Source organism: Nanorana parkeri, unplaced genomic scaffold (assembly GCF_000935625.1).
Source record: "Nanorana parkeri isolate BGI_ZX_2015 unplaced genomic scaffold, ASM93562v1 scaffold455, whole genome shotgun sequence".
NCBI classification, from domain to species: domain Eukaryota; kingdom Metazoa; phylum Chordata; class Amphibia; order Anura; family Dicroglossidae; genus Nanorana; species Nanorana parkeri.
Window position 1 is genome coordinate 1,119,250 of NW_017306723.1, and position 13,540 is coordinate 1,132,789.

At 40.7% G+C, this 13,540-nt stretch overlaps 1 protein-coding gene across 3 annotated transcripts in view; it reads right to left on the minus strand.

Moving 5' to 3' along the window:
- Positions 1-1,155: 1,155 nt before the first annotated feature.
- The window catches only part of OLFM1 (olfactomedin 1), a 60,023-nt gene continuing 47,638 nt past the window's right edge, over positions 1,156-13,540 (minus strand). For all 3 annotated transcript variants that reach the window (XM_018560450.1, XM_018560449.1, XM_018560448.1), the window contains exons 5-6: positions 5,470-5,576; positions 1,156-2,981 (exon numbers count right to left, since the gene is read on the minus strand). In XM_018560450.1, coding sequence (XP_018415952.1) covers positions 2,307-2,981; positions 5,470-5,576 — 782 coding nt within the window. In that variant the 3' untranslated portion in view covers positions 1,156-2,306. The remainder of the gene's footprint in view (positions 2,982-5,469; positions 5,577-13,540) is intronic.

The window sequence follows — 13,540 nt, forward strand, 5'->3', positions numbered from 1 at the left end:
TGATGTACATTTTTTTGATGCATTGCATTGATGTGTAGGTTTTTTGTTCACAGGAGCAGCTAATATACTTTATTTTTGAAAGTGCAATGTGTGATTCATTGTAATGCATCGCAGCATGTTTAAATGTAGCATGTTCCATATTCACATTGCGCACACCAGCATAAGGTGATGCAACACAAATTGCGCTTTTTGGAAACAATAGATTTTGGCTTGTAATTGCATTGAGCCTGTCTGTAGCAATCTAATGCAGATCGTGTGAAGGCCCTACAAGTTGCAACAGGCAAATTAATCTGTCCATTACTGATATTTCAGCATTTGGTAGATGTTAGAGCTGTAAACCCCCTAAGAGTGTCTTCTAACCTTTCGCAAACTCTATTGGTGAAATCCCAGGTCTGAACACTTAATGAGGGGTTCCCACCATTTTTTTTTTATATTATGGGGGAAGTAACAGGAGGAGTTGGAACACACAATGATGGCTGGGAAATCCAAAACTCCCACAGGACCGGAACAGAGTTATAGGAAAGAGATCTCACTATTGGAGTATCAAATACATACAAGAAGCCAGGGGCTAATATTGACTCATTTACAGTAAATATTACTTCTGAGCTGGTATAATTGACACACTTCAGTAATCGATTCAATTCTACTTTTAGGTTTACCCATAAGAATATAGTGGTGATTGGTAAACATGTAACCCTACACAAAATCTGTTTTCTTTCATTTCTGATCGATTCTGATTTTCATCTCTTTTGTTTTTCGTATCAGAAATGTTATTTGGTTCGTTATTTGAATTTCTTATCTGTCCGAATTTTCATTTCAGAACGATCCACAATATTAAGTCACATAACCGTGCCTTAATGCAACCCCCAACAGCCAAAACCAACTTCTGACTGGCCAGAGAACAGTCACATGTTCGAGTAAGTTTCATTTTGAAAGAAAGTCGGAGGGATCCGAATGTTCGTTACACGTGCACACGTTCAAATTCGGAAATTCGTATGCATCAAATTTAATTAAATTCATACGAATATCCATTTGAAACGAAGCGAAATGTACATGTCTAGTGACTGGACAATGCAAAAATAATATTAAAACATCTTCTTTTCTACTTTTCTCCATCTTGGTACAATATGAATAACAAAACATGAAATACAAACATCCTAATATTTTGTTTTATTGTTCTTTAGATAGCTGTGGATAGTACAAATCGCTCTGTATGGTAGGTCTTCTGATGACTGAAATTATGATAATAAAAAACCCTTTTCTAATATTTTGTTACAATTACTTTGAATGGGTACAAAGATTCTAGAGGCTTTTTCCACAGACATCTACCGATTTCTGCGTTCGATTTAATACTAATTATTTCATATAATAGATTAAATTCTCTATTTATATGACCGGTGCGCCACTTTTACTCTACGTCAAGAGACAGCGCCCCAGGTCTTTGTGTTCTATAGTTACCGTGACGGGTAAACATCTTTCTCTAATTATATATCCATATGTATATATTATATGTAATAAATATTTTTCCTTTTTTTAAGATCTTTACATAAACAAAAATGAATTGCTCTTAATAAATCCAAACTACTTCAGATTGAACAACATTCATCGCGTGAAACAGACAAATACAATTGAATACTTCAGAGTACAACAGACATTATACATGATAATTTCTACATAAGTTTAAACAATATGGACAAACTACCATTATAGCCAGAATACAGACTTTCAATTTTTCTCGATTAGGAGAGTTTTGTTTTTCTTTTTTTCCTTTTTTTTTTTTTTTAATAATTGCAATACTTTCAGAGTTCCCCGAACTTTAGAGATTTTTTTATTTTTACTCTAGAAAAAGTAATTATAATGCTTCTCCCTTTAAAATACCCAACCGTGCACTAATCCCTTTAAGTTCTTGGAAGGAGTTCCATGATCATCCTTCTGGATGTTTTCCATCCCCCAACAGTAAAAGCTCTCCATCAAGAAAAATCCCACATCTTTGATGTTGGGTACTGTCCATTATAACCAACAGTCACTGCCTTGTTATTACATGTTTTATATAGCTTTATTTTTAAACAACAAAAGTATATTTTCTTGGATCTTATGTGCAGCACGTTTTATTTGATTCCATTGTTATTAAAATGTAAAGTTCTCTAGATCTGCAGGTGTTTTTTGTATTATGATGTAATGAGGGCACATGGTAGTCATTCAACTCCGACAGACCTTGCAGAAGGACAGCAAAGTTTTGGCAGCCGATATGTTCTGTGTTTTGTTCAGTCCTACTGTTTTGGTCAGTTCGTGGCAGCTAGATTTAGCTACAATTCGTCGGAGCGGATGACATGGAACAATGTGACATTGTAGAGGACCTGGTGGCCGTTGTTCCAAGCGTACAGAGCCCGGTCCTTGGGATTGTAGTCCAACATAGAGATGTGTGAATACTTGTTTTGAAACGGGATGTCAATATATTCATAGTTGGAAGTGTTTGTTTGGTAGGCGTAGTGCACTTTGGTGCCACCGGAATAACCGTTGGTGACATACAGAGTCCCACAGATCATGAAGGCTTCCCCGGCACTTCTTTTGGGGTATCCTGTATTCCAGCTCTTTAGGATCTGTAGAGTATTGGGGTCTAGTTTGCTGATGACTATGTTACCAGCATTTTGGTTGGTGGCATAAACCACCCACAACCCATTCTCATCTACCATGAGGTCAATGTCTGACTGGCCACCCCAAGCATAGTGGTAGACATTTGTGTACCCAGCAGAGTCCAGGCTGCGTGTTTTCAGAATTGTCTCTGATTTTAAGTCAAAACGGATGATGATGTGGCTTTGGAATTTGTTGAAATAGATGGATCCATTATATACAACTTGGCCTGTCCCCGACCAAGGATGAGGGAGACGGTGAGAGGTAAAATTGTCACTGTTCATAAAGTCCTCCATTGACTTGTACTCCCGGACAAAGCGGTTATTGTGATAGCCATCCATATACCAAACCTGCAACACCAATACATAACATTAGCTCTGTAGGACAAAAGTTTTCGTTCACTTACATGAGGGACACTAAAGAGACATTGACATTTCATAATGAAGGTAATAATTAAAAAAATCTCTCAGTGACTATGCCTTCCCTCCAAATCCTTTCAGATTTCACCCACCCCTGCAGTGATACCTAGGAGGAATGCATACCTCTTTCCATAAACATTAACATATGACATTTAAAACTGAAATGTCAGTGGCAAATCTCCCTGCATTACCGTTATCCCCAGTCCAGGGTAGCGATGTGATTACAGTGCCTATTACAATTAACTTTCTCACTGTGGAATATTTACAGTTTGCACACAATTGTGAGAGGGCCAAGGATGTCAACATGTCAACAGACTAAAATGTTAAAGCTATGTTTGGAACGTATACCTTCTTCAAAAAAAAAAAATAATTCCTAAAATATAAGCAATCCCATTGACTAAAATCTCACATGTATAACATGATAATGTAATTTCAAAAGCAATTTTAATTTTTTTTTTTTAAATATGCAGTTTACATTTACATGGAGACTGTGTCATGAAGGTCTTTGTTCATTCACCTACTGTTATAGGGTGACAATATGCTGTCCCTATTTTTCAGTTGTGCATCCATGTAGACATGCTATTACACAGGCTTCTCATGTCATGAAGGCTACAATTGGCCATTTCAACACACATTACACAGGCATGCCCCACTGTTGTCACCATCAGGCATTCCACCCTGAGAAATGCCACAATGGAGTGCATGTGACAGAATGTGGCTGCAGGAGATCAGCAGCAACAAGATGCAACAGTTGAAAAAAAGGTAAAAAGTATTTTGTTCAAAAATGGCAATTGTTAATGATACATGGTGCTTTGACACACTGAATGTCATGCAGTTAGGGTTTACTCATAGCAACCAATCAGAATTTACTTTGTACTGGGCTGATGGCTCTGCACTAAAAAAAATAACTCATTATTACTGCACATGACCAGTGGTGATGAGCACATTTATAAAAATTATCACCAGTTATAAATGGCCAGATCTGGACTTGCAAGCCATTTCACTTGACACATTTTGTTAATAGGTAAAAAAAATGACCACCTGTCCCCTCAGGGCCGGTTCACACCACAAACAGTGCGTTCCAGTGCGGGCAGCCTCTGGAATGCACTGTATCGCTAATCGGCCAGCTCCCTGCTTTCGGGGGCATAGCGATGCATTGAAGTCGCCCCCCGTACCCAGTGGGATCGCTGCACCCGAACATGTTGCACATGAGTGCCTGCGTTTCAGTCCAGAGCGATCTGCAAAAATGCTGCAAGCGCTGCCATGTGCTCGGGTGTGGGTGATCGCACTGCGGGCGGGGTTCGTGGCTGCGGTGCCATTGACTTCAATGCACCGCCACTCCCCCTCCCGTCCCTGAACACAGGGAGCCATCCGGGTTGCGATTCACTTCATTCCAGAGGCTGACCGCTCTAGAACGCACTGTTTGTGGTGTGAACCGGCCCTTAAAACAGACCTAGCATCACAAATATTTTTTCATGCTAAGTACAACATGGCAAGTAATGTGTAAGTGTAACACTTGAAGGGTTTTTATTACATCTCATAGAGATTACAGTACTCCCCCTGACAATGTCTCCATCTGCTTTTCTCTCCAGGAGGGACTCAGCTTTGGTAAGCCATTATCCTGGACTGAGATGCTAGCACAGAGAGGGCACAGCCATGCAAATCCTGGTGTCTGTGCAGTTCTTGGCTGTGTTCAAAAATGTCTGGCACAGATCAGCCAATGCTGCAGCCTCTCACCTTGTGACTTGCTGCAAAGTTACAATTTTGCAATCTGATCATTGAGGGAAAGGAGACTGAGGAAATGCTTCCTTGTTTCTGCTGCACACTATCATCTCAGACTAGGAGAAGTCACTGGACTGGAGGATGGCTTTAATGAAAATGCTAAGCTTTTTCTGAAAAATTCCTTTGTTGCATATTGCAACATGTCAGAATTTATTTATGCAGACTACTGTTGATATTGATTTTGATTATTTCGTGATAAGCTTACCCTGCCACATTAAGGAAATGGTAATAACTTAGCAGTTTAATAAAATGCTGCATACTGCAGAATCCCACTCTGAATCCCAGTGATTTGGCGCATTTACTACCTTTTTTTCTTAATTCTCTGACCCTGCCCAGGAGTTTCCCTTTAATTCTAGGGGGAGTGAGTGAACTGTCAAAAGCAGTGTATCAATCACTATTTGCGGTCATTGAACTATCTGGAAATATATTGGATCTTGATAGAATTTCGGTTTATGCAAACTGATGCAGTCATCTCAAAGGACAACCAATCAAATTCTCCCTTTTCCAGTCAAGTCATAGAATGAAAGAAACAATCTTCTTAGTGGTGGATATACTTTTCCACATTGATATTCGAGGTCCAGTTAGCGACTGTGTTTTGGGGTTGGGGAAGACTAGTCAGGAAACAAGTATTACTTACTCTGTTATCTCCTTCTGGTGCCTGTGGGTCAGTCATCCACGAGCCAAACCTGGACCCCGATACCTTGATTGTGACCGGTTCACTGATTCCGGTCAGCTTACCACAGGCTGCAAAATACAGAGTTACAAGTTAGTTCTGTCCTGGCGTCACTATCACTGATGTATGTAATCATAGATGTATATAAGAGAATTAATATAAATTAACTATAATGCTATATTTTTCGGACTGTGTTGTGTTTCGAAATGTTTGCCTACACATATACTTGAAAACACATGCACAAATATACCTCAAAAATGCACCTGCAAAAGCATTACTGTTCATACACAAAAACAATAAATCCATAGAAGAAGTCAAGGAACGCAGGCACCCAGATGTAGATGTTGGCATTTATAAATGAAGTTTACATTTTTTTATAACAGACACTCGGTGAAAGAAAAAGCTGCAGAATTTATTTCCCTGTTTTTGTCCTCTAAGATCTGTAAATGACTCATATCTTTCAATCATCACAGAGATTTTGTTAGGGCTCACATTAATTATTGAAAACCACCAGTGATTGATTGAGACGTGAGGAATATTCTCTACAGGATGGGGGTGGGGGATATCATTTGGGAATAATCCACAATGTAAATCTTTGTTGGTGTCAGCAGCTGGATATAAAAAAAAAGCAGAGCTGAGAGGTGACCTGCATGGTATTAAGTGTCATATCTGCATCTGCTGTGGTGACTCTCATCTCTTCTGTCACCAGATCTTTCTTGACTTAACTCAATTTTGTTGCACGTGAAGCTATTGCAGAGGGAGACAGAACGTCTCGAGGTTCTACAGATACCAGTAAAATTTGGTTAAGGGTAGGCTGGCAACTAATGAGATCAGACAGGATGCTGCAGATAAGGGTTGGCTGCTCGTAGGAAGAAGCCCTCCATAATTTGATCAGGATTTCTGTTGGCATGTGGTCAATACAAGATAGGAAATATCAATAAATTAAAATGACTCCATTGCGGGTACAAACCAGAGGAGGACAGCTCTGGTTTGAAGGCCAGATCCTCATAAAAATATTTGTTTTTGTGGTCACTGCCACCTGTCTTGGCATTAAAATTCCAATGGCATCACTCTGCCCAGATGAGGAATCCAGATGAAAGAAAACGACCCCTTTATTATGACACAAACCACTGCAGGGAAAATGCAATCATAGAAGACTCCAAGAGATATTAGTTGAAGTGGGATTCAATTCACCAGAGTCCACTCAAAAATAAAATATATGTTTTGAGCGGTTTGGCCTTCAAAGAGAAACTGTAATAAATATGTGAGTATACTCTATAAAGGCTTCTAAGAGATTTATATTTGCCCTATTAGCTTCACTCACTTTGTCTGAGGCTAATACTAAGCGGAAGAGCTGAAAAGCTAAGGCCTGGCAGTTGCTGTCCAGTACACTACCTGACCTTATGCTGATAATACTGCTATTAGCTCCTGAATGTGCATAGCAATATCACAAAAAGGCCCCATTGATTGCAAGCTCTTGACTCTCTTGAAGTATGATAAAAAAAATGGCATGTGCAGCTGAGCCCTAACACTTTAAAGAGAACCAATCAATATATAGTTCAGTAATAAAGTAACTGCCACAGCTGACTTATTACTCATTTTTAAAGGCTAATTGTACCTTTCTGACCATGTTTCATGTTATATCCATAGTTAGGGTGCAACATGAAACTTAGTCAGATTTCGCCCCCACACAGCCGCGCCATTCATTTACAGATACTCTGACATGTGTCAAACTCCCACCAGACATCGAGTGACTCATAGTTCTCAATGGAATAAAAGTGCAGTGACATCACCGCACTTGTAGTCCATTCAAGTCAGAGCCAGAGCATCGCACCCGCAATCTACCGATTGTGGTTGCAATGCTTTACTGGCTCCAATGCAAAAAAAATAATAAATGCACAATCTTTCTTTTATGAAGAAGTGTGCATTTATTTATTTAGTTTTTTTGGCAAAAAGGTGCAATTTCCATTTAAAGATGCAAACTCTGTGGCTGTCATTCTCATCCTTTGATCACTGCTGAGTCACTGACCCTGAACTAGTATGCAGTATAGGAACTTAAACTCCAATTTAAACATGTATAGTGGCTCACAGAAGAGAAGCAAATATTTTAACCACTCCAGAGAGTGCACCTTAGAAAACAAGCTGGCAACGGCAGCTCCCATATTTCTATTCTGACAGGTTCCCTTGAGGGTCCATTTACATTATTGCAAAGCACGTTACATGTGTTGCAGGACCATTAACGTTGGGGTGAGCTGCCACAGGGTGAGCTGCCATGCATGACAATGCATCATAGTGTGCTGCAGTGTGCTCAGACAAAATGTTGTGGCATACTCTTTTTTTGGGACATTTTGGTGCATGACAGACCATTGAAATCAATATGCTTCTTTAAGAAAACGCACTTAATGCATGTCATAATTCACGTTAATGTAAATGGACCCTCAGGGTCCCTGCAGTTCTTCAGCGGGACAGTATTCGATTAATGTAAAGCAAAGGAAAACATAGGCAAACTCTTTAGTTGCATTTCTTTCCCCTTTGATTTACAAAGCATTCCATATATTTGTGTTACTATGTATGAGTGAAGGCTACACTGACTTCTACACAAGATTTGTGCTGCAATTAGGCAGCAGTTGTCAGTCCAGATGAGGACACAGCGGAATGTTCCAGGTTCTGGGGCTGATTGGGGTCACGTGAGTCAATGACCTCAGCTAATCATCTCAGCCAGGCCAGCTCCTGTGTGATAGTAGATGTGTCTGTGACCACAAGGATCACCATCTGAGCAGTGCTCCTCACATGGAGAGAATGTGCCATATGGACAAACAACCAGCTAAATGATAGAGTGACACTAGGGGGAAACAGCCAGATTACTGCTAGAGTGACACTGCATCTCTGCGGTAATTTATGAAGTGTCACATTTCTTTAAGCATTGTGTTTCTTTGCTGTTGTTTTGGTCCTATGTGTCAATATTTTTCCTCTGTGTGAATTTGTATTGATGTTACTTATTTGCTGATGTTTGTATGTGTTTTGCATTCTGTGGGTATGCTGTCACCTCTCTGTGTGTGGGGTATGTGTCTGTGCTGTGTAATCATAGCTTTCCCTTGATGTATAGACCTCTATAATCTACTAGTTCAGTGCAAACAGTGTTTATATAGAATTAAATTTATCAAATGTAGTAAAATGAAGGGAAAGTGTTCTATTTAACCATTTTTGCACTTAAATTGCTCAAGGTCTGGGGTATAATAGGATGATGGCCTTTTCCACCAAGCATTGTTTTGAAGTGTCCTGGCTCAGAAAGTTTGGGGATATGAGGTAATTGTTGATACTTATAGAGAATTCCAGTAAAAATATTTGTATTCATCCTAACATTGGCTACAATGGAGAACCTCTCCTTTCTGTGTCTTGAGTTTTCCTCTCACATTCTGCGGTGTCACCAGCAGGAAGTGATCTGAATCTCTTTAACAGGAACAGCAAGAAAAGTACTTTATCTGTGGAGCTAAGTTCACACCTAGGCGATTTATCCGCGCGATATTGCACAAAACAGAGATTTGCATTTAAATCTACAGAAGCTGTTCACACCTTTTGCGATTTGTCACGTGGTAGAATCGCCTGTCATGCAAAAAGGTGCAGCTATTTTCGAGCAGTTGCCGTGGGGTTTGGGTCCCATAGACCACTATATGCATTGAAAACCGCAAACACCGCACGAAAACAGCTCAATCACTGAGGTGTGAACCTAGCCGGAAGGGTCAGCACCTCTAACAGGTATCTGTCACTGTGTCCACACTAAAGAGATTTTTTTACTTCCTGAAATACTCCTGTGACAGGAAGTGGTGGTGAACTACACAGGCAGCAGCAAAGCTGACAGAGATTCTAAACTTTCCCTGCTCCATCCATAACTACGGTAAATGAAATATGGCTTTGGTTTCTGAAATAAACTAAACTGATAGTAGTGTATAATTTCAACCAATCCTAATTCTGAAAATGATCTAAGCATTTTAGGAATGAAAAACGTAAGGGCACCAGCGGTAAAGGTGCACAAGGCAAACAGATGGGGTACAGCAGGGTACATGGCACACTGGCTCTTATGGCAGAGCATGCCTGAATGTGTGTGTTTAATATATGTTTGTACTAACTGCACATAGAATATGGTTTTAAAACTCACAGAGTGATAACATTCACACAGAACTGATCCTACTTACATATCTAAACAGTTAATAATACTATACACTTCCTGTGCTAAGTATGCCCATTTAAGACTAATTTGGAGGCATTTTACTAGATCCCCCCCCCGTATTGCTCTCTCCTGTATGGAGCTCTCCATGTCTCTCATCTGTCTTAGTGCTGCTGGTTTCATAAAATGCCAATATAAATAATTAACAGTTCTTTGTGCTTGGTGCCAATCTCTTAATCTCTGCCTGCCAGGGTGCCATATCACCATCCTGCAATGCTGCTGAAAGGCAATCTCACCATGGTGTGCCCATCTGGATGCCCCCTCCGCCTACTTCATGCATACATATATATACCCGCTACTCCGCTGACCCACGACGTCTAAGTAAAAAAGAGAATGTGACTCATTCTCTTTCCACCCAGGTGACAGCACTGGTGCTTGGCTGCTCAAGATCTCTGTTCTGTCACATAGAGGCAAAAGAGAGGCCTTGGCTGTATGTAATATATCTTAAAACCTGACCCCCCAGCACATTCTGTCTAATGGTGACAACACTGCATTTTCTATCCTCAGCATTCAGTAGCATCCTTGATACCCTTAAGGTGTCCATACACTGTTTAAATTTCATCGACTTTTTAAAGGAACTGGCAAAAATTTGCACAGTGTGTGCCGCTGTCGGCGCCCTTTTGATCGGCATCCCTCAATCAGCTGATCGAAGGAGCTGGTCTGAAAATCTTCGATTGATCAGAGCCGGCAGCTAATAAGCTGCCCGCTCTGGTCGAGTATTCCGACAGGGTGGCGGCATCTGTCAGAATACAATGTACACAGCGGGATTCCACGATCGATGCGCTGTTAGTGTTGATGGAGGAATTGGGTCTATTTTTTCGTTCGGTCTGCGGGTTGAACAAAAAAAATAGTTCAGTGTATTGCCAGCTTTAGACTGGATTCACACCTTTTCATATTTGCTTGATTATTTTCCCATTGAAACAAATGAGTCACGTAAATGCATCATAACATACATCAACACATGCTGATGTGTTGACATTGAATACAAATGACACTGCAGTGCACATCAAAAAATACAGGTCAATGCCCATCGGCATGCATTTTTATATGTTTCAATTGATTTAAAAGGAAAATGCTTTAGGGGAAAAACACATAGGCATGAATCCGGCCTTAACACACATTTCAGTGATGTACTACAACAGGACGTATCAACACCTCCAGCATCATTCACAGCTGAGATATTCAAACGCCTCTCTCCAGATTGCCCCACCACTGCTTCATGAGACTTGTAGTACCTAGGCTGTGCTTAGTTATACAGTGTTGCGCAGAGGCACGCGCTTTAACTGATAGTTATTTCAATGAGCTTTGGCACTTTGCAAGAATAATTTAAACGTTATTAACTTTCCTTAAAAAAAAAAATTGCAATCCTACTTAATTGCTTAAAGAAGAACTATGAGGCGAGTGCTTTTCACTCACCTCATAGTTCTAGCCGACCTGTGACAATGAGACTGTCACAGGTCGGCTCAGTAGATCGGGAGGTGAGCGAACACATACTGGCGTTCGCTCACCTCTCAATCCTGTCGCGGTATACTGAGCCTAGGGTGACGGGAGGACGCTAGTTTGTGTCCTCCCGTTACCCTAAGGAGAACTATGGGGGAAAGCCTTAACCCCATAGTTCTTCTTTTAAAAGTGACTTCTTGGTAAGTTTACTGCTGGAGGGATTCGTTGTTCTTTAAAGCCTAATTTGGAAAACCAAAACACTCCCCTTGCAGTGGGGCTGGCCCTGGATTGCAAGGTTTAACTACTTTGTTTATGCCTAGGGGACAGGAAAAAGCTGTTTTGCCTACTTTATCCCCATTCCTGCCAGCTCGCTCCAAGGTGCTAGTTCACACTGGTTGCCGCTACCCTTCACTCTGGCAGTCTAAGGGCCACTGATGTCATCACGTCTAATGCAAGTTCCATAGACCTGCATTAGACATAAGCATGCTAAGGGATATTCCACCAGTCACAGCAGAGAGGAGAGAGGTGGTTGCTGACTAACACAGGGTGGGGGAATCAGAAAGGTAAACATGCTTTACTCTAGGCCCCTAGGAATAAACACTGTAACCCTTGCAATGTGGTGGTAGCCCCATTGCAAGATAGTTTTCTGCTTGCCTGGCGATAGGCTTTAAGCAACCATGTGAATAAGGTGTGACCATTGAAGGCACCCCTAGCTTTGGCATAGCTTCTAGCAATCTCTGCTATGTCACTTTTTTGGCATCTTGGTGTCCATATAAATTATTAATCATATGGAACAAATGGCTCCCTATGCAGGAAGCCACACAAGTACTGTGCGTTAGCCTGAAGTAGCACATAATTGGAGAACTTTGTGAGATTAATTGGCACTGCATGTCGCTTGTGTAGTTTACACCATAAGAAGCTATTGATAATAACTGCTTTGTAAACAATTGTTATACACTAAAGGGGGAATTTATAAAAACTGGAGCAGACAAAATCTGAAGCAGCTGTGCATGGCAACCAATCAGCTTCTTTCTTCAGTTTGTTCAGTTAAGATTTGAAAATTATTTTGTCTGCTCCAGTTTTGATAAATTCCCCTCTATCTGTTTTAGTATTGTGACTTAGCTACTAAGGGTCTCCTGTGTAGCGCTCGCCTTTACTGTCTAATTACCAATTATTCTCCTGATATGTGAGAGTCGCCTGACCTAGCCAATATCAAAAGCACTTGTGTATGTGTGCGATAGGAGAGGGTCCTGCTCAGATTGTGCACAAACAATAGGGCCTTGTGGCCTTTTTCTTGATACCATGAGGTATGTTGTGTCTGTTCACCGATACACTTCCAGCATCTGCTAATTTACTCTCCATAGTCGGCTACGCCAGTGAATTATCTGGCCTCTCATAATTCATCATTACAGAACAAGATGCTTTATTTAGCGCACAATGAGGACAGCACATTTATTTTTTATTTTTGCTCACGCTGCTGAACCCTGAGATAGGAATAAACCTGCTCATTTGCTTCTGTCCCCTAATACAATTCCGATAACGTGCGCTGCAACTGATTAAATCCTTAGCGTGGAAGGTAAATTATTCACTGGCTGAGCAGAATTTCAATGAATCGTAACAGAAGGAGAGGTATTTTCCAAACGTAAGAGAAACAGCTCGGGCGCCTTGTTCTGTTACAAATCGTCGTCAGATGGCTTAATCAGAGATGTGTTTCATATTTTTTTAAAAGGAGAAATTCCCTCAGATCGGCCCACTGGGTTCACAGAACCCGAGTGCTCTGGGCCTGGAGAATGACGGCTTCTGAAGATGGAAATGTTTGCACTGCCTGTGAGAACCTAATTTCTCTTTTTCCTTCACTAGCCAATATGCCAGACTGAAGCCGATTGGCTGCTTGGAATATTGGTGACATTTTCTGAAATGGTCTAATTAAAGGAATCTGTCAGGTGCTGGAATAGCGGTGTGAGAAGCTGCTATCTATGGGCTGTATACTAGTTTCACATGAACAATGAGTTCAGAACTACAGAGAGTTGTAGCTTCCATTACAATCTTCTCATACAGGTATTTTACCTTTTTTAGGAACTACAGGGGATGCCACTGTGGAGCCCTTCTGGAAATGTGAGTTGCCTAGCTGTCATGGTGATCTTCCACCTTCAATAATCAGGATGCAGATCAGGCTTCACTGGCTGCATGCGTGTCTTAAGTCAGTGATTCAGAAAGGTTGAAATCCAAAGGCATCGTTGGCAGGTAGCATTTACAAGAGGAACTCAGCAATGGCTGATTGCGGTTTCTCATGAATATATGTGTGTGTGTGTATATGTATGTATGTATATGTATATATATATATATATATGTATATGTATATGTATGTAT